The 27,930-nt window shown below is 38.1% G+C and overlaps 1 protein-coding gene across 1 annotated transcript in view; it reads right to left on the bottom strand.

Moving 5' to 3' along the window:
- The window catches only part of kcnq1.2 (potassium voltage-gated channel, KQT-like subfamily, member 1.2), a 140,359-nt gene that overhangs the window by 94,189 nt on the left and 18,240 nt on the right, over positions 1-27,930 (bottom strand). The window contains exons 4-15 of the mRNA XM_060886275.1: positions 26,330-26,420; positions 23,051-23,177; positions 22,702-22,780; positions 22,344-22,440; positions 21,817-21,957; positions 15,590-15,700; positions 14,671-14,766; positions 14,441-14,572; positions 12,714-12,880; positions 11,512-11,549; positions 8,264-8,314; positions 8,043-8,154 (exon numbers count right to left, since the gene is read on the bottom strand). Coding sequence (XP_060742258.1) covers positions 8,043-8,154; positions 8,264-8,314; positions 11,512-11,549; positions 12,714-12,880; positions 14,441-14,572; positions 14,671-14,766; positions 15,590-15,700; positions 21,817-21,957; positions 22,344-22,440; positions 22,702-22,780; positions 23,051-23,177; positions 26,330-26,420 — 1,242 coding nt within the window. The remainder of the gene's footprint in view (positions 1-8,042; positions 8,155-8,263; positions 8,315-11,511; positions 11,550-12,713; positions 12,881-14,440; positions 14,573-14,670; positions 14,767-15,589; positions 15,701-21,816; positions 21,958-22,343; positions 22,441-22,701; positions 22,781-23,050; positions 23,178-26,329; positions 26,421-27,930) is intronic.

Genomic DNA, 27,930 nt, shown 5'->3' with positions numbered 1-27,930 from the left:
ACTTTCAAATCCCACTTTTTGTTTTAATTCAATATTCGCCGTTCAATTCCTATACTAATTTTGTTCCATTTGACTATTTTTCTAACACAAACAGTTATAAAAAGCATTTTGTTGTCGTACTGTGTATCTGGGACTAAAACTTGGAATTGATTTGAAATATATATATATATATATATATATATATATATATATATAAATCAATTAAAAATATTATGCACATACACATATATGCACACACACACGCACACACACACACACGTATACTCACACACACACAACATATATATATATATATATTTCAAATCAATTCCAAGTTTTAGTCCCAGATACACAGTACGACAACAAAATGCTTTTTATAACTGTTTGTGTTAGAAAAATAGTCATATATATATATATATATTCATATGCACACTTTGCACATATATTATTTATATCATGTCATGTTTTAAGAAAAAAATAATAATAAAATCACTGTTCACTGGACATTTTTCCAGACATCATATCTTTTTTTTTCCAGTTGTCAGTTTTTTTCCGGTTGTCATGGCATTACCAAAACTATAAGAGACTGCTGACTCACAGGAGCCAAGTAGTTGCCTTGCTGGCTGATAAATGCACACAGTGGGACAAAGGCCTGCTTTTTAACACCCAGGGAGACTTATTTCGAAACATTATTGTTGCCACTTAGAGCCAAGGCCCCTGGGAGAGTCCCAACTAATGCAGTATGGATCTGATTAAACCCAGAGTGTGGGCAGAAAGGCCAGTTCTTGCGTGAATTTGATCTGAATAATTCATACAGCATTCATATCTTTTTTTTTACCATCTTTCTGCCTAAGCTGAAGGTCACGTCTGTGGCTGATACAGAACAGTGCAGAGAGGGTGTTTTCCAACATTATCATTAAATTAAATGAGATATCACACTTACTGGCATAGAGAGAGAGAGAGCGAGTGAGCGAGAGAGCGCATAACATTGCTTTGTAACGTCAGTTCCAGTCAACTTACAACTTTATCAGCTCACCAAAAGCATGCCGGTCTAACGTAATGACTCAGTGACACTCACTCACTCACTCACGCTGATATACTCTGTCAAACAGAGAGATCCTTACAGACATCAGTGGATTGTCTGATGACTGGATTCATTTTGTCTGTAGGTCACGAACACAGTTTGAGTCTTTTACTCCTTTCAGAAGGACTTCAGATATCCTGCCACTATCTTAGGAAAGCATGACGTCGATCAGTGAACCATAAGCAATTGCACAAACTTGTCTCTAACAGATGCTGCTCTGAACTATCCATCATAAGCCCATCTGTACTAAATATGCACAAGCATGAAGCACATTCCATCTGTTCAGAGTACCACTGGTGTGTGATATTAGGGTTTTAAGATGAGCATTGCTGGTATGCAGTGAAAAAAAAATATGTGTGTTTGTGTGTGTGTGTGTGTGTGTGTGTGTGTGTGTGTGTGTGTGTGTGTTGGAAGAAAAATTGCATGTGATGGAGACAGCTTGCTTGGACCTGTTACTCTAACTGTTTTTTTGCACACACACACACACACACACACACACACACACACACACACACACACACACACACACTCACACACACACACACAAAGAACGACCATAAGTTAATAACAGTCTTCTTGTTTATAAAAATCCAAATCTCTCAGTAGCAGTAGTTTGCCACGTAGAAAACGTTAACTCTAGACCAACAGCTGAATAAAGAGCATTTCGGGTCAGATGAGAAAGACTGAACATTCTAAGAGTAACTAAACTGAGTGCAAATTTATTTAGGCTGGCTGTAATATGTATTACAGACTACAGACTCATTTCAACAGCCTTATTCCAGTCCACACTCCTAGACTAACATCCCTCTCTGCTCTGAACACAAAGAGGTGTTCATTCGCTCCAGGTGTGTCCTGTGCTGTAGTCAGCAGGAGAGCGAACAGGCTCTGGGAGGGATCCTTTACTTCTGTGTGTGTGTGTGTGATGTCAAAATTGGGTGTGTGTTTATGTGTGTGTGTGAGTGTGTGTGTGTGTGTGTGTGTACATACCATATACCTCAGGATTCTCACATCATAAGTAACATGAGCAAAGAAGCAATCACTTGTTATAACTGATCCTTACATAGGAAAATAAAATAATAAATAATAATAAAAAATAAAAATTTTTTTAAAAAAGCCAAGCAGCACAACAATGTGCAATGAGTCAAGCCGACAATGACCATAATGAGAAAACACTTGAGGTTGTTAACTGACAAAATTCCAAATCGATGTTGAATCTTTATACCTGGAGACTGTAGTGCAGTTTAATTTAATATTTAATTCATCTTCTACCGCTTATCCGAACTTCTCGGGTCACGGGGAGCCTGTGCCTATCTCAGGCGTCATTGGGCATCAAGGCAGGATACATCCTGGACGGAGTGCCAACCCATCGCAAGGCACACACACTCTCATTCACTCATGCAATCACACACTACGGACAATTTTTCAGAGATGCCAATCAACCTACCATGCATGTCTTTGGACCGGGGGAGGAAACCGGAGTACCCGGAGGAAACCCCCGAGGCACGGGGAGAACATGCAAACTCCACACACACAAGGTGGAGGTGGGAATCGAACCCCGACCCTGGAGGTGTGAGGCGAACGTGCTAACCACTAAGCCACCGTGCCCCCCAGTTAATATTTAATTTTTTTTTATTATTAAATTTCCATATATGGACATACTGTATTCAGTTATGGATTGAATAAATATTAGTAAATGCAGGTGGATGTATAAATAATGCTTTTTGGGGTAAATAGACCAGTAAATAATTTTAGTTTAAAATCAATCTCTCTCTCTCTCTCTCTCTCTCTCTCTCTCTCTCTCTATCTCTCTCCCTGCAGTTTCTCATTTACACCAAAGTCCACCTGAACAAACCCATATTTGAGCATCCATAACACGCTACCTGAACCCACTCCCTCCACACACTTCACACGCCAGTGAGTGCAGAGTTAGAACAGATAAACACACCACGTCGAGAGCTAGGAACCAGAGCTGACAGAATAAGAGGGGGCTGGTATTTATACAGGTGCTCTGGGAACGAGCCTGGACCAAAAGAACACCTTTGAAGGAGAGAATGAAGAACCCATTCAATACTCAGGCTTCCTCTGAGCGAAGGCTGGAAATAACTCACACTCAAACCGCATAAAAAAACCTCTTAAATAAATAAGCATGACACTTCTGAAATTATTTATTATAAGTCTTCGGAGTGATTTTGGGAACAAAATTAAAAAGGACTTGCAATGTCTTTTTGCATTTGCGTTTCCAATGTCTGCACGTAAACCTGTCAATCGTTTTTGGGGGGTGGGATTATATTATGGGGCGTGTTTGTATATGGACGTGACCCTCCAGGCCATTTGCATTTGAATGAGGTCAAGGTTTTTTCAAAGACGAGAAGGAAATGCGATTTCAAATGCGATTTGCAATTCCTTTTTTAATTTTGTCTGCAAAATCACTCCATACAAGACTCAAATTTACTACCGCAATCAGGAACTTTTTTTTTTTTTAAATATGGTCCAGTAACATGTTGGACTTATCTGCCTGTAGGGTTGCCCTTATAGAAAATCACTCCAGAGGGAGTTCATTCAACCAAATGAAAGAAAAACAAAAGAAAACAGATATGCTAGCAGGGGGGGAAGAGAGCTGGGGGGGAAACTTTCATCACTTTCATCATGCTCAGTGGAAGCAAGAGTGACTTGAGATTATAAGAATTCTGACTCGAATAATTCTATAATAAAATCAATCAATTTTTTCCCCTCAGGATTTATGTTTAATTTTTCAATCTACTGATCAAATCGGCGGGCACGGTGGTTGGGGGTTCGATTTCCGCCTCCTCCTTGTGTGTGTGGAGTTTGCATGTTCTCCCCGTGCCTCGGGGGTTTCCTCCGGGTACTCCGGTTTCCTCCCCCGGTCCAAAGACATGCATGGTAGGTTGATTGGCATCTCTGGAAAATTGTCCGTAGTGTGTGATTGCGTGAGTGAATGAGAGCGTGTGTGTGTGCCCTGCGATGGGTTGGCACTCCGTCCAGGGTGTATCCTGCCTTGCTCCCCGTGACCCGAGGTGGTTCGGATAAGCGGTAGAAGATGAGTGAGTGAGTGAGCGAGTGAGTGAGTGATTAAATCAGCGATTAAAATGATATAAAAACGTGTTTCCTTAGCAACCACACCCATCCAAAAATATTTAAAAAAGATTTAGATTAGTCTAAAATCAATGCTTAATAAAAATTAGATAAAAATGAGAATGTGCCTGAAAACATCAAAAATGGATTGATAATAAATTAAAATCTAGTCATGATTGTTCCCATTTCAGTTGAATGCAAGCCCAGACCCCCAGTCTATACTATAAAAAACTGGCATCGATGTCTGTTTGCAGGAACAAACTGGGAAAACAGCAATTTCCTGAGTGTATTTCTGTTTCCTAAATTCTGACAGATTTGTCATAACATAGCATGGGCACAATCAGAGGGAAGGTGGCACCCTAAAGCATCACAGGGAAGCAGTTTATAACAGGAAAGGAGGGTTCAGGAAGAGAGTTCCCATCAACATGGTACTATATTTTAAAATCCGAGCAAATAGGGTGCGATTGAGGCAGCTCGCAAGTCAGCAGATACAATATAAAAGGCCAACAGATAACCAACAGAGTCGTCGATTAAAACATGAGACGGTCATGTTTTATTCAAGGTCAAAGAAAAGGTCAAATATCAAACATCATAGATGATACCCAGGGCTCAGAAGTTACTCGGGTGCTACAAATGGCAAGACTTCACCAAGTATTGCAAAAATATGGAGATACTATCAAACCCCTGCTCCAACTTGATGCTCTTGATTGAATTAAATGTAGCAAGATTGGTCTAATATGTCCTCTGAAGAGATCTCAGAGCATATTGAGGTGTACCTCACCCGGTCCGTGAGGTATATCATGCAAACAAGCAAACAACAATCTTACTTGGAGTTGAGGAGCCTCCAAACAAGGTAAGCTCAGTCTACCCTTGACTGCTGAAAGGTGAGACGGGTCAACACCAGTGACTTGGCTTTTAGGCAGCAGAAGAAAGATCTTGCATAAAGATACAGGTGCTAATACGTACGATGGAATTAAATGTGGTAAGAAATTAGGATGATTTGTCTTGAAAGGTCCAATGAATGTATGCTGGGGAGTAAGTCTCTGGTGAACAACCATAGTCTCTGGCCCAAACATAGCTACAAATAAACTCTAAAGTTCAGTCTTTGTACTACATGTAACCTGACATATCTGGACACCTCCCAGATCTGTTGACTATTCATCTATCCCTAAACAGCAGTTTTCTAGAGCTTGGAAATAGTAGAGATTGGTTATTCAGGTCACACCGGAAGGGAACGAGGGAGGGAAGTCCGTGCATCCACCACCTAGAGGAGGTAATGGAAAACTTTCCGATTACTCGAATTAACTCTTCTACTTGTCTGTTAGTTTGTAGATGGAAACCAGAAAAGAGACTGAAGTCAATATCATAATGTTGACCGAATGCCTGTGATAATACCCCCTGCACATGCTCCTCCAGGTTCCAAGTTCCAATCAAGGAGCTACAGCTAATTCTACCTGTTTAATCGGTTTTTCAGTCTTGGCTTTCAATAGACTTGGTTGTGGCTTATGCTCTGCTGGAATGAAAACCTGCACCCTTCTCTGTTCTTTTCCAGATAAGATTGGACAGTCCTGCCTTAAAAAGCTCTCAGTTCTGACAGCCAGCTTAATGAATTGGTGCGGTGAGAGTTAGTTTTCAGCTAGTTTTGTCTGTAGGTTATCTCTCAGCCTGTGAAGCCACTTTCTGCCTTGAGAGAGCAGAAACTGAGTTCATAATCAGAGGAATTGTCCCCAGTATTGTTTTCTCACAGGAGATGATCAAAAATCTTGTTGAAACTGTCCAAACTATTGTTTGCACTTGGCAATTCAGTTCAGGTGGTTAAGGCTCTGGGTTGTTGATATGAAGGTCAGGGTTCAAGACCCACCACTGCCAAGCTGCCACTGTTGAGCCTCTGATGATGGCTCTTAACCCTCTCTGCTCCAGGAGCACAGTATCATATCTGACCCTGGGCTCTGACCCCAACTTCCAAAGATCTGATATGTGAAGAAAGAATTTCATTGTGCTATAATGTATGTGTGACAAAATAAAGATTTCTTATAATGATTATTTTAAGATTGTGTCATATGACGTCCCAGTTTTTATGCTAATGTGTAACGGTAGCATACAATACTTGTGTTTTACATAGTGAAAAAAGCATCATGTCTCATGTCACATGTTTATTGACCTGTATTGTATTTACAGCTGCTCAACATCGGTCATCCTTAGCTTGTTATTGTGACTGTATAATATCACTCACGTTTGGTTTCAAATATTTAAAATTTTGTTGAATTAATTACCCACATTATTATGAAAAGCCCTCAAACTGAGCTTTACGGCTCAAAGAGTACCACATCTAACTTTAAACCCTATCAAGTCCACAGAAACATCAACACTGCTACACCAAAAAGCCCCTCACTTCACACCCTAAATCCTCATTTACTAACATTGGTCTAACGGTTCTCACACAACTCATTAACACCTTCAGTTGTGTGTAGATACAGCACTCTAAATGCCATCTGCCAGACAATAAGGTTTGGTTCAACAGATCTAGTGCAGTTCGCAGATAGCAGTCGAAAATAGCCACTGACGGAAATGGAGAAGCAAACTGTGGACTAAAACAATGTGAACGTTAATACGTGAGATTCAAACTGCATCATGTAACGTATTGTACACATTAGTCAAATTACAGTTACAACATAACTGCAGTCGTTTTTTTTTTTTCAAATTGCATAAACAAACAAAAACAAACAAATAACTGAGTAGTAATGGTAGTTTTAGAGTAACACTAATGAGCAGTAGAGAGTTGAAAACATGGTCAGTCAGGATACAGTATAGCAGCTTTAATTGTGTTCGAGATGATATTATTAACCAGGGTTGATTATTCCGGTGATTTGATATAAAACACAAGTTTATTAAACAAATGCTACTTCCATGAGCAGTGAGAACCAAATGGACCACTATTGGCACTTGTTGCAGTTCCAATTTTGACCTCTAGGTGCAACAATACAGTAGAGTAACATTCATTCATTCATTCATTCATTCATTCATTCATTCATTCATCTTCTACTGCTTATCCGAACTACCTCGGGTCACGGGGAGCCTGTGCCTATCTCAGGTGTCATCGGGCATCAAGGCAGGATACACCCTGGACGGAGTGCCAACCCATCACAGGGCACACACACTCTCTCATTCACTCACGCAATCACACACTACGGACAATTTTCCAGAGATGCCAATCAACCTACCATGCATGTCTTTGGACCGGGGGAGGAAACTGGAGTACCCGGAGGAAACCCTGGAGGTGTGAGGCGAACGTGCTAACCGCTAAGCCACCGTGCCCCCCCCAATAGAGTAACAAACTAGACAAAACAGTCACTTCAACGTATGGAGTGAATGAAGATTTTATGATGGTTACCTTTTTTATTAGAAATCTAATATGTATGCCCGTACAACATAAATCAAAAACACAAACCATTTCAAAGCAAACAGTAATACACAACGTCAGCAGGACAAAGGCCTCAATTCAGTCCTAACAGCACTAAACCCGAAGGTTTTAACAATAATTTTTTAGGTCAAATGTTACACTGATACACATTAAGCTGTTATAGAAGTCAGGCTGTATAGGCACTCATCATAATGCAGGTATCGGTTAGCATAGCTTTAGCGTCGATGAATGCATTTCTTTCTTACACCTCACAACAGAGTGCACTAAAAGCCCATTACTCCGGTGTCTGAAATACTTAACACATCACTGAGCCCCGAGTGCAGGAAAGTGCTTTAGGAGGACTTTGTATACGAGGGCGCGTAATTAATGGGCCACATTCAGAGTGTGGAACCGGGCGGATATGTGCATTGATGAATGAATGATTTGAATTCATGGAGAATAAAGCAGGAAGCACTGTGTACTCACTGCGAAGCATCCGTCACAATGGGGAGTGGGATATATTCACTGGCAAAGTCCATGTCATCCACTAGGCTGCTGGTGCGTGAGATATCAGGAGGTCCATCAAGCTTTTTTTTAGCTGTAAAAAAAAAAACAAAACTGCAGAGCAACTCCACTACACCAAATAAACCAATTAGAGAAATGATGAATAGTATAAAGTAAAAGAAAAGAAATGAAGCTGATGATACCTGGAGAAGCAGGACATGTAAGATTGAAAGAAGACCATGAGTGCTGGCTATCTGTGAAGATGGATAAGAAAAGAAAAGACATACTAAAAAAAAAAAAAAAAACTCATACACGGCGCAAATAAAAAAATAATAAATGATGAAAAATAAAAATGATTCAAACTCTGGAAAAGAATCAACTCGTAACTGTAATAATCACTGAAAGGCTTTTTTTCCCTTGAGCTTTTTAATCATCCAGATGTGGATTTGAAACTCTTTTATAAGGAGGCATGAATAAATTTTAATTAACTGCCATTTTAAAAACCCAGAAGAGTTGTAAATTCAATACAGTGTTTCGGCATCATCATCATCATCATCATCATCATCATCATCATTATCGTCTGGATGATTGGAAAGTTCAGAAATGAAAAGATCTTAAAAGGTCTAATACATTGATATAATGGTAAATATTACCTTATTGTTCATAAAAATTCAGTGCTACGGTCATAAGATGAGAATTTGTTCTTCTCTGGAAAAGGGCCCAGGATGCACAAGGCTCGAGAACCTCTCAAATCTCAGTACTTAATCAAATGTCCAGTTTTTATTAAAGATTCGAAGCCAGAGAGGTTTAATTTGGAAATAAAAACAACTTCTGCAACAGGCCACTAGGCCTGGAACTGTTGGATAATCACTTTCATCAGAGTGATACAGCTGGCACATGGGAGAAAGGGGAAAAATAAATAGAGGCAGAAGGATGGGGAAACAGAGCGAATGAGTGAGTGAGAGAATAATAGGGAAAAAGAAAACAACCCATTTTTATTAATAGCTCCCCAGTTTTGCACAAACACATCGAGTTACGTAGGGCCCCAGCCAATAAAAACAAACTCAGTGCCTGGTGACAGCAGGGTCCTGGAGCCACAACCCCATTCAGAGATTCTCTCAGGCCACCGGAGCACACTGATAACGCTGAGATAAGCCGGATGTTGAGCAAACTCAACAACGCAGAGTTTTACGAGGTCCACGAGGGCTGTGAAGCGGTTTTATCAAATTCCCACAAACACCAACAATGTTATATCACTATTCTTCCTCGGATGAATGCATCCAAATACTAAGCTACTCGAGAGATATAATATCGCCGCTGGTTTAGGAAATACAGAACCAGCTACTACAGACAAATGGAAAGAGCTAAATAAATATAGTAACAGGCTCTCAGTTACAGCAGCACAGGGTAACACAGTTCCTGTTTTCTTTACAGCAAATATTCCTTCAGATTGTTCTTACATATAAGCTTTTAAGTATGCGCCACATTAAAAACACAAAAAATCCTTTTTTCTTTCATAATGTAAGGCTGACAATGAAGTTGACAATGAGTTATTAGAAGAGTTTCCGTTATTCCCCCCAAGGCATAAGGCAAAAGCAAACTGCTGTATTATTGTGTAACAGTGATAACAGTAATAGTTTTAAAATAAAGTCTTTATAAACTAAACAAAGTTACCATATGGTAGATCTACATGTTTACATCCTTACACACAGGGTATTTAACTCAAAACTGGATGGACAGAGATCGCTGATTCTGATCATTCGCATTATGCGCCCCACACATCGACACGTTAGCATTAGGCTAACATGATTAGCAGCAGCGCTCACAAAACACAATAGCAGAAACATTCAGACAATGACTTAACACTGTAGATAAAGATAAAAACAAACAATACATACCCAGGAGTAACAATACGTACCAACAATACCCAAACAATGCATACCCACAATACATACCTTACTATGGCATATGATGCATGCATGTACAAAAAACTAGCGAACTAGCAATCGTGCCGACGGCAAAAATAACGTGTTATCATCATGTGTTCTCTATTTTATCTTTTTTCTTTTTTACATCAAATTAATAGGTCATCAAACTCCAGAAGTGACTTGAACATAACAAACGTCAATTACTGAACTAATTTTCATAACTATTCAAAATTATTTACCTTCAAAAAATTCTTTTTTTTATTAAACCTGTTCATTAGTTTAAACATTTTAACATACTGTAATTATGTAATGTACTGTAATTATGCATGTAAGAATGATATTGATGAGCGAGACATACCCACAAACTGTACATGGATGACACTTTTGGACTTTTATGTATAGCACATTATAGCACAAAAGATGTTACTTGGTGCTCATATGTTTCTACACCCTGCATGTGTATGTCAACCAGTCACGAAAAATAAATTAGAAATGAAAAATGGTTGTGGTCTGTTGTGTAAGATTTAAAATAAGTCGTGTGTTTTTCCCTCTGTTGATAATCTTACAAAGAATTTTAATGGATGAAGATAAACAGCTCTCACTCATTAAAACCATACGCATTTATGTATATACATATATTTTTAACATATTATATATAGTTTTTATATAGTTTATACTTTTTATTGATCTACCTCCTTTTGGTTCTACCTCCCTCATGTCGTACTCTGTATGTATGTGTATGTGACAAATAAAATTGGATTTGATTTTGAGCTTTAAATTTCAGAGGCTTGTGAAACAAACACTTGGGGCATCTCAGAGAGCAGAAATGGGTTTGGTATCAGAAACATTTGTCTAAAATATATTGGATTTTTAGTAGAAAATAAAAACAGGTCTGAGCAACTAGAAATTCTTAAAACTCTATTCATTATTAATTCCTTCATACTAGATATTAACCACCACTGTGGAGTGTGACATGATAAAGACATATAATGCTGAACATTGACACAACAAAACAGGTAGAAATTTTACTTTTTTTTTTTCTTGTTTTTTTTTTTTGGCCTCTGGTATATGTGAGTTGATATCTCATTCTGTTGCCTGTTGTCAGGGAATCACTACTGAAGAAAAATCCTTCCTCTAGGTTGCTTATTTTTACCTGCTAGAGATAATCAACACTTATTTATGGATTTTTTGCTCCTGCGTGGTCTCATAAAATCTTTCTATGGACCTCCTACTTTTGACATAGGCTTGCATATGCAGGTTATATAACTCCATAGTGTAATTTCCTTGTTCCTTGCCTGTAGTGTCTTTTGGTTATGTTTCCATCCATTCAATTTAATTCAATTCAGTTCAATTCATTTGTATAGCACTTTTAACACTGGATATTATCTCAAAGCAGCTTTACAGAAGTATAGAAAGATAGAAAGAATAAAAAATAAAGTTTAAAATTGATCCATTCCTACATCTCTCTGCTTTTGATTCTTATGAGATCAGAACATATAAAAGCAGAAATCAGACTGAGATACGGTGCTCACCTGTCTGTCTGAACATCTTGGTGATGCCTGCATGGGTGAAAATAGGGAACAGATCAAGCCGAGCATAATATTTCACATTAAAGTCTGCTGCTGTATCAACATTTGAATGATATTAAGAAATAAATCTAATACGTAGGTTGGGTTTTATCAATCTTCCTGTACAGCAGTTTTTGTGGCAGATGATTCCACATCTGAAAGCTGATTTTTTTTCCATCTTAGTTTTAGATACATCTACAGCTTGAAGGCCCTTTTATTGAGCTTCATGATCATTCAGCGTTAATGCATTTCCTCTTGGTTAGGTTCAAAGCCTTAGAGGCATATGGTTCTATGTTATAATCTCTCCACTAAACTAATTAAACCTCAGAAGAGACTTTTTTCCTTCTAGAACTGGTTTCTCTGTTGGGGACCGTATTTGTAAATGTCTCTGCTTTTATGATAAAGCTATTGGACAGGAAGAACCTGTAAAAGCCTGTAAAACAGCCTTATTAACAGCAAAGAAGGCGTGGCTTTGTTTTGCATGAGCTCTTTTTTTTGTACAGGATGTGTTCCAGTCACATATGGAAAATGGCATCTCTCACCAGTATGGAAAATGATCCAAGTCATGCACTCTTTTATCTGTTTAATTGTTTTTCCTTTGGATTACTGTTCACGGTGCTTATATTAAATGCACAGGGTATATAATAATAATATATATATCTCACTCACTCATTTTCTACCGCTTATCCGAACTACCTCGGGTCACGGGGAGCCTGTGCCTATCTCAGGCTTCATAGGGCATCAAGGCAGGATACACCCTGGATGGAGTACCAACCCATCACAGGGCTAATATATATATATATATATACGTATATTAATGATATATATATATATATATATATATATATACAGAATATATATATATAATATATATATATATATATATATATATATATATATATATATATATATATATATATATATATATATCATGGAGCATGAGTGCTGTCTAATTAGTGCTTTTTTGACTAATACTTTATTAGTAGTGGGTGCTTGAATTATTACCTCTGAAGAGATTTAATTTTAATAATATTTGGATTTAAACATGTTTCTAAACTGAATGCATCATCGAGGCCTATGTATTATTAAACGTAAATGTCATATATAATTAATATATTTGTCATAAAAAAATGAATTTGGCTAAAGTTTAGAGTGATCTGTTTGTACCTGTGGATTCCTCAAAGATGAACGGAACCTCTCGCTTTTCCTCCTTGTCATCAATATGATCATAAGTGATCTGAGGAATGGCCAGACCTTTTTCTCCTGAATTTCCCAGAGAACCGTTATCGCGTGTGGACTTCAGCCTCCGTCTGTATCGTCTGTTCTGTACTCGAGGCAGAAAGGAGATAACAGAGTGCCAGAGTGTGTAGGACTTAAAAGAGAAGCATCTGTGCATCTGCTATCGAACTGACGATGAGTTATTCGAAATACCTTCCTGTTCATGGTATTTGGCTCAACTCAAAAGAGTATCTTAAAAGTAAAACGTGAACATGGACGTGAGTTATACAAGAGCTTTAATGAGGTTTATAGTTGGGGGGGGGGGGGGAATGGCATCATGAGTAATAGTGAGAAGGAAGGTTCATAAGTGGGGATCCAGAGCCCTGTTTTTTTCTCTCTCTCTTTTATACAGAAAAGAAAGGAGAAATTCATAATCACATCAGCTGTGACGCAAGTCATTTTCCACACACTTTGGCCAAGAAAGAGTCACGTCACTGAACTGATTTGACATGTAATGTAACAAACAAGTGCCTTTGTTATCCTTTGGCATGGAAGTATCTGAAATCTGTATAACTCACATTACAGGTTCACACACAATAGCAACTAAAATCAAATGTATATTTTCCCTTCACAGATTTTCATAAATATTACAAATTATCCGACATCCAAAATCCAAAGAATTCAACGATTCCTTTTTTCGGAATCTATGTTGTCTCACGTTCAGTTGAAATACTTAAATCTGCACCCAAAACATTTCTGCTGTTACCGAATTTGAGAGAAAGCGGCTGAAATAACTTTTCCCATTAATCTGAAATACCAATGAGGAAGGACAGTAAATGGGATCAGTGAATGACTGCTTTGGAAATGAGGAAGAAATGAATGGCTGGTTTGTGAACAAAGGACAGTCACACACCCATGCAGAGAAAGAGGTGGAAGTGGCTGAGGTTTTCCCAATATGTTTAGAGTAGGAGCTACACAAAGATTTTTTTGTTGTTGTTTCGCTACACAAAGGTTTGTTCCCAGGAAAGAGGCGGCCGTGACATCATCTCAACTGACTGTGTCTTTGTGTAGGGAAGACAAAGGGGACTGAGGTCAACTGGGTGTCCAGGGGAAGAGAACGAAAAGGAGAGAGAGAGAGCGAGAGAGAGAGAGAGAGCTAGAGAGGGAGGGATACTAGAGAGGGAGTGAAAGAGAATGAGAGAGTAAGCACTCATTCAGTGCCTGCCTCATGACTTCAGTGCGTTTACTAAGCCGCCCAGCCCAACTACAATATCAGACCTTAACGTACAGCAAAGTTCTTTATTCAAGTAAAATTCACAATATAAATCCCATCCATTATATTCATCTGTGTGCTACATAACCGAGACTAAACCCAAATGATCACCATGACACAGTGTGACTTCTAGCCTTCTAACACACCTAGCTCTATTCTTTATTTACCTTCACCAGGTGCACATGTAAAAAAAAAAAAAAAAAAAAAAAAAGGCAGTGTGTGGAGGTTTACGTTACAGTGACCTACTATAGAAGGTCTCTGAGGATAACCAACAGGAAGGACAATGACAATGACAGTGACACAGACACTGAAAAGGACTTACAAAAAACAGTAAAAGGCGGAAAGGCAGTCATTAATTAAAATTCAGAAGTCAAAACAATGCTTTGTTCTCACAAGTTTTCTAAAGTTTCCAGGACTGGAGTTCTCCGAGTTTATAACTGGCATGTAGTCACCCATCAGCACGTATATTTTCCATGTAGCCGGACAGCCGTTTGGCTTCTCACACGCGTAGCATCGCCACAACGTCTGCAAACAAAATTCCACTTTGATGATTTGTGCTCAGAACTGTTACGCCCCCTGCATGCAGTGAAGCTATATGAGATAATCTGTATTTTTATCATGACCTGTATTAGTGAAGCAGCAGCTGGGATTTGGCGATTGAAATGCTTCTGCCTCTGTTTCTGCTGGACCTTCAAAGCAAATCCTGAACCCAGAATACCCTGCAACGATAGTTAGAAGTGGACATCGGGAAAGTCTAAGTTAGTTCCTGTCTAAGTCTAAGAACGTTTCAAATGATTAAACTCGTACAAAAGATCATACACAATCTAGAGTAAACAGGTATATTATCAACCTCTTGAACAAATCACTGTGCATGAAGCTAGGAGCTTAAACACAGATATGTTTGTGCGATTAGGAGACATCGGTTTGATGAATGTTACTTTTAAATGGTGCTCACAATAAATGCTGCGTCGGGCTGAAATAATGTTGCAGTTGTGCATTATATGGAGTGAAATGTGAGAAGCGAGGCCCCTGGGGGCAAGCTTTCACTTTAATGGACACCATTAACCCTGGTCCCCATTACTGCATGGGTTTCTGTAGGAAAACACTGCCCCAGGGCACCAGACTTGATATGTGGTGTGTGTGTGTATGTGTGTGTGTGTGTGTGTGTGTGTGTGTGTGTGTGTGTGTGCGCGTGTGTGTGTGTGGATGGGTGGTAAAAGAAAGAGAGAGACAGATAATAAGAGAGAGGGTGAGAAAGAGAAAGAGAGAGAAAGAGTCTATGTGTATGGGTGGGTAAAAGAGAGAGAAAGAGAGAGAGAGAGAGAGAGAGAGAGAGAGAGAGAGAGAGAGAGAGAGAGAGAGAGAGAGAATAAGATAAAGGGTGAAAAAGAGTAAAAGAGAGAGAGACAAAGAGAGAGATAATAAGAGAGAGGGTGAGAAAGAGAGAGAAAGAGTCTGTGTGTATGTGTAAGTGTGTGAGAAAAAGAGAGAGAGTGAGAGAGAGAGAGAGAGAGAGAGAGAGAGAGAGAATATGGTATTTACCGCTGGCAAAGCAAAAAAGGAGATAGCAAACACACTAAAACAGGAGGCTATGGTCTTCCCTATCCAGGTCTGAGGAACTTTGTCTCCATAGCCTATAGTGGTCACAGTGACCTGGAGAAGAGAAGAGGATCTCATTAACAATCACATGACATTTTATTTTAAGAACAATACACATACGAAGGAAATCATTCTCGAAGAATTAAAGCATCTTATTTTTCATAAAAAATTTTTCAACTTAAATATACTGGATGTCCAAAACTATCAGGAATTCAGTGACAGATGTGTGATTTTATTGTGTGAGAGTTATTTATTTTACTAAATTAGTTTACTAGCATTACTTTACTAGTTTCTTGGAGTAATTTATCTAGCATTACCTCGCTAGTTTCTTCGTGTACTTTATTTTGCATTATCTTTCTAGTTTCTCGAGGTACTTTATCCAGCATTACCTCGCACGTTTCATCATGCACTTTATCTAGCAATACCTCGCTAGTTTCTTAATGTACTTCATCTAGCATTACATACCTAGTTTATTGAGGTACTTTATCTAGCATTACCTTGCTAGTTTCTTTGTGTACGTTATCTAACATTACCTTGCTAGTTTCTTGATGTAGTTTATATAGCATTACCTCACTAGTTTCTTGAGGTACTTTATCTTGCATTACCTCTCTAGTTTCTTCGTACACTTTATCTATCATTACCTCTCTAGATTCTTGATGTAGTTTATATAGCATTACCTCACTAGTTTCTTGATGTACTTTATCTAGCATTACCTACCTAGTTTCTTGTGGTACTTTATCTAACATTACCTTGCTAGTTTCTTTGTGTACTTTATCTAGCATTATCTCACTAGTTTCTTGAGGTACTTTATCTAGCATTACCTCGCTAGTTTCCTTGTGTACTTTCTCTAGCATTACCTACCTAGTTTCTTGAGGTACTTTATCTTGCAGAACCTCTCTAGTTTCTTCATACACTTTATCTAGCATTACCTCGCTAGTTTCTTTGTGTACTTTATCTAGCATTACCTACCTAGTTTCTTGTCGTACTTTATCTAGCATTACCTTGCTAGTTTCTTTGTGTACTTTATCTAGCATTACCTCACTAGTTTCTTGAGGTACTTTATCTAGCATTACCTCGCTAGTTTCCTTGTGTACTTTCTCTAGCATTGCCTACCTAGTTTCTTGAGGTACTTTATCTTGCATAACCTCTCTAGTTTCTTCATACACTTTATCTAGCATTACCTCGCTAGTTTCTTTGTGTACTTTATCTAGCATTACCTACCTAGTTTCTTGTGGTACTTTATCTAGCATTACCTTGCTAGTTTCTTTGTGTACTTTATCTAGAATTACCTCACTAGTTTCTTGAGGTACTTTATCTAGCATTACCTCGCTAGTTTCCTTGTGTACTTTCTCTAGCATTACCTACCTAGTTTCTTGAGGTACTTTATCTAGCATTACCTCGCTAGTTTCTTTGTGTACTTTATCTAGCATTACCTACCTAGTTTCTTGAGGTACTTTATCTAGCATTACCTCGCTAGTTTCTTGAGGTACTTTATCTAGCATTACCTTGCTAGTTTCTTTGTGTACTTTATCTAGCATTACCTCACTAGTTTCTTGAGGTACTTTATCTAGCATTACCTCGCTAGTTTCTTTGTGTACTTTATCTAGCATTACCTCACTAGTTTCTTGAGGTACTTTATCTAGCATTACCTCGCTAGTTTCTTTGTGTACTTTATCTAGCATTACCTACCTAGTTTCTTGAGGTACTTTATCTAGCATTACCTCGCTAGTTTCTTTGTGTACTTTATCTAGCATTACCTTGCTAGTTTCTTGATTTACTTTATCTAGAATTATTTCGCTTGTTTGTTGATGTAATCTATTTAGCATTACCTTGCTAGTTTCTTGATGTAATTGATCTAGCATTACCTTGCTAGGTTCTTCGTGTACTTTATCTAGCATTTCTTTGCTAGTTTCTTGATGTAATTCAATATACTTAGAATTTAGCATGCCAACTTCATTGATATAATGGTTATCGTCTTAGCTGAGGTAATCAGTGCTGCAAAGAAGGAGCTCCTCAAACTAAAGACCGCTCATAACTGTCTGGAACCACAACCATCCTCTGTTAGCTTGGAAATGTCTCTGTTTCTTGATGTACTTTATCTAGCATTGTTTCTGAACAACAAATTCTGGCTTACCCTTAAAAAAATCTCATGTGTCTCACTCTGGGGTACATTGTTAAGATTTAAAAGTTGTGACCCAAAGTAAATCCATGTAGAATAAAAATGTTTCTGAAATCTCAGAAATTATTTGCTTGAGAGTTTATTTGGACAAAGTGCACTCTCTTTTTGACACATAATGGACAAGCCCATGTTTTCTGAGTGACTCATCAAACATCACACAGTCTAAAGAGTGAAGAAAATTGTGGGTGCATACTAAGCACACACACACACACACACACACACACACACACACACACACACACACACACAGTGTTTCCTCTAATCCGTTATAAAGTGCAGGAATTCAGCAAACACAGGAAAACAAATACCTCCAGAGCCCTGTGCTGAAAGAGGAGCCAACTCTGACACGCTGAGAGAGCTCTCGGCTCACGGCAAGTGTGTCTGGGGCTTTGCTTTTACAATACCTAGAATAGAGGCTGAAGGAGGCCAAGACTCTTACACACAGACTTTGGAGTGAAGAGCAGCAAGGAGATCTTAATCCTAGCTTTCAAAGCTCACACACAACGCTAGCAATGAAATGGGTGCGCAATGGGCCACTCTGGTTCAAGTTCAAGTTAGAAAGCTGGTTCCAAGTGCCAAGGGCAGTGTTTCAGGCCCTGTCTGAGATATTTTGTGTGCGTATGAGTGACATAATGGTATCCAAGGCCGTGATGTCCACAGATATACAATTTACTCAGACCATGAAGCCATGCGCATGATTCACTGAGCCTGAGTGCAGCCTATGGTCTACGTGTGTGGCCGAAACAAAGCTGACATCTCAGTGTTGCTTTTGGGTGTAGAGTCTGCCGTTTGTGTGTAAGTGTGTGTGCATCAGAGCTAAATCGATGTGTGTGGCAGTCACAGTCAGCGAGCTGATTATATCAACATGTCTTTAATGTATTTCTTGCACTCACATACATTATCGTCAATCTATAAATTCAACTTGCGTACATTTTCTTCTGTCGTCTTCGTCTTCCTTCTTTTCGACAGCATTTTTATTTTCCGACTACTCCGTCTCTCTGTTTTTTAGCAATCCATCTTCTGTCCCTGTCATTTTTAAAGCTTGTCTTTCTGCCTCTGTTAAATTCGTTCTCGCATTTTCTCTCTTAACGAGAGAGAAAGCGACAGAGACAGGAGGAGGAGGGAGAGGAAACTGTAAGCAATGTGTTAACTTTAGGAGTCATAGGCATGTTGTGTGACTGTTAGAAAGAGCGATATGATTCATGGTGTATGTTGGCTCCTTCCTCTCGCTCATTCTTTGCACCTGCAGCTCCAACGGAGAATAACTCAGCACCTCGCTCTTCATTTTCTTTTTTTTAACTAAATCTTTAAAGCTGTGCCTTTAATCTCACATGCTAAATTGCTAAATCTATTTCAGTCTCTTGAAATAGCTGTCCTTTTTCTGTGGCCATTGGGCCTCCAGGAGAAAAATGAATGAAAGGTTTAATGGACGGATGACTCAAAATTTCAAACCACTGGACTAACCCAGGCTTTACAGTTGCTGCGGATTTCCTCTCAGTACTGTCAACAAGCTGACAACCCAATTTTCATCAAATTAATTAAATCTTTAAAATACAGTCATTATCCAAAATGGGTTTTTTCTCTCCCTTTATATTTTTTTCCCCTTTCATTTGCTCAGCCCCTCGCCATGCCTGCCATCCCTCCTCTCCTTCACCTCCCTCCTGCTCTGCCTTCCTCTCTTTGTCCCACTCTCCTTTAGCCAGTTCATTTCCTTTGCCTCTCATCATGCTCAAGTTTACAGTTTTCAGAAAAAAAAACAAAAGGGAGCAAATCCCCCTGTAGAGGACTTCTCCTCGCTACCTCACTGACACAAACAACGCCTTTTGTCCACCATTACACAGAGCTACAGGAAGCCTCATGCTTTCTGACCCTCACCACAAAAAAGGTAGAAACCCTGCAATTAAAGTTTTAATTAAAGACGCTGACGCCTCAGAGTGTCGACGGAGAAAAAAAAGAGAAGGCTTTCAAAAGGAAAGCAGGCGAGGTGAAAAGAGGTGAAAGGAGGCCATTGCAAGGGCTTTTGTATAACCCCAATCCCGTGAGCCCGTCTGTGATTGGTGTCTCATTACTTTTCATGTTGAATGCAACTTGTTAATTAACTAGCCTGGAAACTTCATCTGAGAAGTATTCAAACTGCCATTTGACTGAATAGTTTTGGATTAGTATTAGTTTTGGATACTACAGTTACTGATAAACAAGGATATCTATTGAGCGTCTGGGCTTTAGCATTCTAACCAGCACTCTAAGAGCTGCATAGTTTAATTAGTGGTTCGATTATACTGTAGAAGCAATACACAGGGATTTATTTGCAATGCAAATTATCAGTTTAAACAGATTTTTAGATATTAGTTTTTTTTTCTTGCATAGTAAAATGAGCAGAATAAATTAACTTTGGTAGTCTGAACATATTTCAGACCACATTTGACAAACAGGAACTATTATTTTTGTCTTAAAGTACTAGTTAAGGTATATCAGGAAGTGGTAGGTCTAGATGACTAGATGAAAACTGGTCTCTAGTCAACTCTACACTTTATAACACAACACTGTGAAAAGTGTCTAATGCTTAAATGCTCTGCTGTAATGTTAGTAACTCTATGTACTGAAGACGTGTGTGGATTGTTTCTATTTTTAATTTTTGAATTTATTATTTTTTACTATTTTGAATGTTGTATTAAATCTTTATTTAACCACCACCATAATTTTATTGTTACGCTGCTGTAACATAACATGGCACCAATAAAGTCTATCTATCTATCTATCTATCTATCTATCTATCTATCTATCTATCTATCTATCTATCTATCTATCCATACATACATACATACATACATACATACAGAGCCAATCCTGACCTCCCTTGGGTTGTGGGTTCGAGTCTTGGGCCGGCCACAACTGAGGTGCCCTTGAGCAAGCTGCACCCCCCCCAGCTTCTCCCCGGGCGCCGCAGCATAAATGGCTGCCCACTGCTCCGGGTGTGTGTTCACGGTGTGTGTGCACTTTGGATGGGTTAAACGCAGAGAACAAATTCTGAGTATGGGTCACGTCACTTATTTGTCACTGAAGAGAACACAAGTTTACCTGATTGCTGGTCTCACATTTCACTCTCATTTTGTTTCTTTTTTCTCTTTTCATGGCCATATTGTCATTTAAGTAAACATTAACACATGCTGTAAAATGAGGCAGGGGAGGCTGGGTCTTGCGTAATTTGCGGGGCCCTACGCAACTTGCGTAATGAGCGTATAGGGCCGATCGGCTCTGCATACATACTGTCTGTCTATCTATCTATCTATCTATCTATCTATCTATCTATCTATCTATCTGTCTATCTATCCATACATACAGTCTGTCTATCTACCTATCTATCTATCTATCTATCTATCTATCTATCTATCTGTCTGTAAATAAAGACACTCTTCTCACTCATCCCCACTCTTCTCACTCATCCCACTCTTCTCACTCATCCCCACTCTTCTCACTCATCCCACTCTTCTCACTCATCCCCACTCTTCTCACTCATCCCACTCATCCCCACTCTTCTCACTCATATCATATGGTGGACTAATCTGCAGCACTGAGTCATCACATCATAGTTCCTTAAACAATGCAATTCAGATAAAAGTTAACAGCGATGTCTAAAAACATGGAAGCTGGAAATGTAATTTGTAGTTTTCAAATTACTTTCATTTGCGTTTTCCCTTTTGCATGCCATTTGCTAGTTGTGGTAATATTTCTTAAGACACATTTTTACTTATATATATTTACTATATATACTGTAGATATATTGTGAAAACAACATGCGTTACAACTATAACTAGACACTGTATTATATCAAAATGATCTAAAAGAATTACCACCTAATCAAAGACAACAATAATGATATTTTATTGACATGAATAACAAATAGAGAATGAAAGGAATATATTTTTAGTGCTTCTGCTTCCTCTGAAATACTTTATACTTGTGTTAATTAGATCATAATTGTGAGACTCACAACGCCCCACCAGAGTGCATCGGCATAACTAGAGAAGCCCGTCTTCCCCTCCTCATCCACCGTGTCTTTCTCCGCCAGATACACAAAATATGAGGAGAAGATTAGACCCAGAAATCCAATATACAGTGTCGTTATCAGCTCCTGGAACAAATAGGACACGCAGTTATCTCATAATGTTGAGAGATCATTCTACTTGCATCATCTATGGTGTACGACTAGAGAACTATACTAATGTTTATTTACTAGCGTGTGTCAGTAGAAATGCTTAAGTTTGTTATGTAACGGTTACTAAAGCCAAAAGGTGCTTTTTAATGCTGTAATGATACACAAGTATTAGTACACCTTAAGAAGAATTATTAATGTAAATAAATAAAATACTTGATACGATGAGATATAGGGACAGTTCCGGAGTGTGTATGGATGTGTTGGGGAAGATGTTTGGACAGGGGATTATTTGATATTGGGTATGTTCATACCCCAATAGATCAAGAAGCCTGAGAAATCTTTCTCTGTATGTGTGTATTGACCTGTCGATGAATAAAGACTACAGATCCCAGCAGCCTCCATGTGCCTCCCTGACGATCCACATGGAGCATACGCAAAATCTGTAGGAAGCGGATTCCCCTGAAATCAAAAGCATTAATAATAAGCAAGACGCATCTGACACGTTCGGCCTACATTCTGTACATTCACCACCCATCATTTTAAATACAGCATCTCGTTTACTGGTATTTGTGGGTGTTAGTCGTCTCTTAGTAGGTCTAAATAAGTTACTTCTTCTAAACTTACCAAATGTAAATAAAAGCAATTACGTCTGCGTTAAGTGTTATCTTGTCTAAGTTTTTGTTGCGTATGTTATGTTGAACAACATAACGGCTTCAATACCTTATTGCAGAGGTGGCGAAAACCTGTCCATTGGATCCCACACTAAGTACTACAACTGAGGCAACCACCACTATTAGATCTGCTCCGAGCAAAAAAAAAAAAAAAAAGACAAACAGAAGAGTTTAGCAAAAATAACAGCAACAATATTAATAGTACTACTACTACTACTACTACTACTACTAATAATAATAATAATAATAATAATAATAATAATAATAATCAACATCATCATCATCATCATCATCAACAATGTTGTGTTGAAATGTTCAAAGAATTTCAAAGTCAGAAGGAAAAAAAAATGTTTAACAAATAAATGTATCTGTAGGTGATATATTGCCAGTCTGGGTACCTATGATGGAAATGGGTTTTCGGGCAAAGCGTAATCTCCCTGCGATGCCCACGTATTTGCTCCTGCAGCCTGCAGACCACAGACGCACGACATACTCCGTACCAAAAAACACCACCAGCACAATTTCCTAAGCACGGGACAAAAAACATGACCATTATGAGTGTGTGTACCAGCATGACTCACCGATGAGTGAATCTAAATTGGGTGTGGTGAGCAAACTAAGCTCTATCTAGATTACATCTAGACAAAACAAGGATACCAGCAGGTGGTGGCTTCAGGGTGACCTCTTTTACATAGAAACATTGATCCAGATTTCTCTTCTCACATCATGTTTCGAATGAATTGACCCTGACTGCCGGCGTGTCCTCTGAAACAAAGTGAGCTCGACGCTGATGTGGCTGCCTACATGACAGCTTGCTCTGGTACTACACTGAATCTCAGATGGAGTGACATTACACACATTATTAATTACAATACCAATAATTCATTAGAAATGAACCTACTCTTGTCATTATGAAGCAAATACCAACACCACAGTTGAGATCATTCTATTCATTCTAGGCCTCATTTATCAATCTTTGAGCAAAGATTTCAGGTCAAACCAAAGAAAAAAATTCTTACCAGATGTTCTTTATACTCATGTGCATATGTTGATGCTTTTAACTGCCAATCACACATAAATTACCAAGCACTGTCATGACACTCACTCACTCACACTAATTTTCTACCGCTTATCTGAACTACCTCGGGTCACCAGGCATCAGGATCTCAGGCGTCATCAGGCATCAAAACCCTGGACGAAGTGCCAACCCATCGCAGGGCACACACACACACTCTCATTCACTCACACAATCACACACTATGGACAATTTTCCAGAGATGCCAATCAACCTACCATGCATGTCTTTGGACCGGGGGAGGAAACCGGAGTACCCGGAGGAAACCCCCGAGGCACGGGGAGAACATGCAAACTCCACACACACAAGGCGGAGGCGGGAATCGAACCCCCAACCCTGGAGGTGTTAGGCGAATGTGCTAACCACTAAGCCACCGTGCCCCCCCCCGTCATGACATATCATCATAAATGTAAATATTTCATAACGACTACAAAAACATCTATTTTCCAATAATTCAGCTCAGCCATTGCAGTGTATCAGCTACCAAAGACACACACGATCTCTGTCTCCTTTTAGGGTTTCGTTCCCCCTAATGCAAAAGCCTTACAAGGGTCCTAACTAATGGATTTGCTTTGTTTCTTGGCATTAATATGACGTGTTGGAAGGATGTGCACTAAGCCTATATCACAGTATGAATTAAATAACTGCAATAACTCATCCCAGTTATACAATGTGAAGCCGTCGACGGCTCTTCACATCTGTAAGCTTCCTTATGCATAATTTATAACAAACCCAGGAGGATAAAAATTATTCTGAAGTATTTTTTTGTTTGAATGAATTAGTACGTGTTCAGCATGATAAATGAGGCCCGATGTTAAACAGGACACGGAGATATGTGACTGATCCGTGTTGCATGGGCTTTATTTTTATCTAGCAACGTATGTGGTTTCAACACTTCTTGTGTCAGTCAATAAGAGAAAATTCTAGGGTTCTAGATGTGAATGTTTATTCATGAATGGGTACCAAATGTTATCCTTTTCCTCCTTCTATTATTATTATTATTATTAATTAGTTTATTGAACACATGTCATGGTCAGTGGTGCTCAGTCCAAGCTTCTACTATTTTCCACTTGTCCTAAGCATCATTCGTGTGCTTCTGCTTTTTAAGACTTATTTATTTATCACATAAAGATGACAAAGAATTTTTTTTTTACACGTTACTTTTTAGATATTTATTTTATCAAGATGTTGCACATGACGATGCACAGATTTATGTGTATTGAGGAGAAAAGCACTCTAACGAGACATGCAATTTTTCCTTTCAGTAGTTAAACATACGTTTTGCATTGCACTAATAAAAAGCAGGATAATAAACTTACAAACCAAGAAAAACAGCAAGACTGCTTTCTGGGTTTGCTTAATAAAATGTACGACCCCCACCAAGCGGATGTTTATGGTACTGCAGAATACAAACCTATGTCATGTTTAGCTTTTTAAAAGGAACCATGTACAGTAATGTGTTTATACTAGGGTTCTAAAGGAGCTGAAAGTTTCCAGTAAATTTCCGGTAAATTTCCACGGGAACTTAATCTGGGGAATTTTGGGAATATTCCAAATTGGAAACTTTACGGGAATTTATGGAAATTTACGGGAATTTATGGGAATTTACAGGAATTTATGGGAATTATTTGGAAATATAGGGAAATGTATATAAACTATATCATATACAAATACAAACATTTTGTTTTGGTCCTAAGCAGACATGCATGCAAGGTAATACAAATTTTAAAAATGATCTCTTGACTGATTTAATTGTAAGTAGAACTTTAATTGATTCTTTCATTAACACATGCATAATAAACATTATTATGCTTGTAATAAACAATAATTGCAATAAACATATTTCCCTATAATTGCTGTAAAATGAAAGCATCCCCCACACCTTGCCCTTCTAAACAAATTCTCAATCAAAATGTAAAATGAAGCATTTTTTCTCAAGCTTATTACAGTACGTCTCTGCTTCTGTGGTAGTCAAGGCCTGGAAAATGGATATATGGAGGGTTTTTTTTTTATTTCAGGGGGAGTGAGTGTGTGAGGGAGGGTCATCAAATTATCTGTGTATGTGTAACAATCCTAATTTACTGCTTATTAAGAGTTAGTAAGGTAGTTATTAAGTTTAGGTATTGGGTACAATTAAGAAGGTAGCATAAGGTAATGCAGAATAAGGCATTAATATGTGTTTAATAAGTACTAATAAATAGCCAATATTCTATTAATATTCATGTTAATAAGCAACTAGTTAAATGACCCTAAAATAAAGTGTTACTGTGCATGTTATAGAAGAATGCGAGTACATGCAGGGGGTTTGGCCTCAATGGCCCTCCAGTAAGCAGTGTGCTGTGTGCAAGTGACCGACAAATTCAACTTAAATTGCATTAAATCTTGTTGTTTTAAACACAATTATGCTGCAAGATTTTTTTTAACTACATTTAAGTTCCTTGTTAAAGGCAACTCTGCATTTTCTTAAAATTCCCAGTTTATTTCCATATATTCCCGTTAATTCCCATATATTCCCAGTTAATTCCCATGGAAAGTTTCCAGCCTTGAAAATTCCCGGAATTTTGCAACCCTAGTTTATACTGAATCATATTTAATAACTTACCATCCAGAACAATGTCCCAGTGGCAAATTCTGCATACTGCTCAATAGTGGAGAGCACACTGAAGATCAGGCATATGAGGACCATGAGGAACCTGAAACAGAAGAAAGAAACATAAAATATATTTTTTATATATAATATTTCAGTGATATTTACTCCAAAAAAATCATTTCTTTTCAATTTATTATTATTATTATCATTATTTATTTTATTTATTTTTACTTTATTTTTTTATTTTTTTTTACAATTTTTTGTACTTTTGTTGTTGTTTATTTTTTTTACTAATTTAACTGAGCAACAAGCAACATTTTTTTTCTTTACTTAACTAGCCTGTTTTTTGTTAGTAAATAGTACATTTTATTTCAATTTATTTGTTTCATGCAAGAGAATTTAAATGAATTACAAACATCTCGAAATCTGGTTTTGAAAAACATTTCGCATCACACACATGCACGCACACACATGCACGCACACACACACATGCACACACACACACACACACACAAATAACCTTGCACTCAAAAATACAATAGCCTTAAAGCCAAACATAAACACAAATGCTCAACTAGTTAAGGCTCTGGGTTGTTGATTGGAGGATCGGGGGTTCAAGGCCCAGCACAGCCACTCTGCCACTGTTGGGCCCTTAAGCAAGGCCCTCAACCCTCCCTGCTCCAGGGGTGCTGTATCATATCTGCCCCTGCACTCTGACCCCAACCTCCTCAGTTGGGGTATGTGAAGAAAAGAATTCCACTGTGCTGTAATGTATATGTGGCGATAATAAAGGCTTCTATGCCCCCGTTCTATTCTATTCAAAGCAACACATAAAATACAGACCATGTATCACACTCACATCAATTTATAGAAAATTGAACCCAGTGAACATATTTACATTAATTACATAATTCATTTATTTAAAATTGGTGTAAAAATCAGAGGAATCACTGAATAATAGTCTCAAATTATATACGTATGATAAATAAATTTCGGATTAATTTGCTAGTTAGATAATATAGTATTAGTTATAGTTAGAATTATAGTCACTTGTTTAACTTGTTTACGCTGTCCAAGATGCCGCAGTGTTTAATAAAGATATATGTCATGAGGAATTGCAGTAAGAGACACTACATATGGGTCATTAGACAAAATCTGGACCTGCAGGACTAAAAACAGTAAAACTGATATTATAAGTATTAAAAGAGTTTAAAAGAAACCCTTATGATAACCTGGAGAAATGTATTTCATTGTGCGAACCTCCTTTAAATCACTTTTATTCAATAGACAAAATGTATATGTTGATATTTTATGTTTCGTTGCTGGTTAATGACTTTTTTGCTGTTTAGGAACCAATTTATCCGTGATACTGGATACAGACAGCTGCACTGATGTGTATATTAACTATACATCCAACATCTAATAAAACCTGGCCAGCTTTTTGATTTATATGGATGTCACCACGATACGCAATCTAAATGCAAGCAATGTGTATGAGTTTTTTCTTGCTATTAAAATATTAGTTATTTGATTGAAAAAAAGAACCTGACAAAATTATATTGAATGTCAGATCAGTGACACCGGAACCAGTGAACTACGTTTCCTACAATTCA

This window comes from Tachysurus vachellii, chromosome 14 (assembly GCF_030014155.1).
Source record: "Tachysurus vachellii isolate PV-2020 chromosome 14, HZAU_Pvac_v1, whole genome shotgun sequence".
Taxonomy (NCBI): Eukaryota; Metazoa; Chordata; class Actinopteri; order Siluriformes; family Bagridae; genus Tachysurus; species Tachysurus vachellii.
This window is presented reverse-complemented; position numbering and strand designations above follow the sequence as displayed.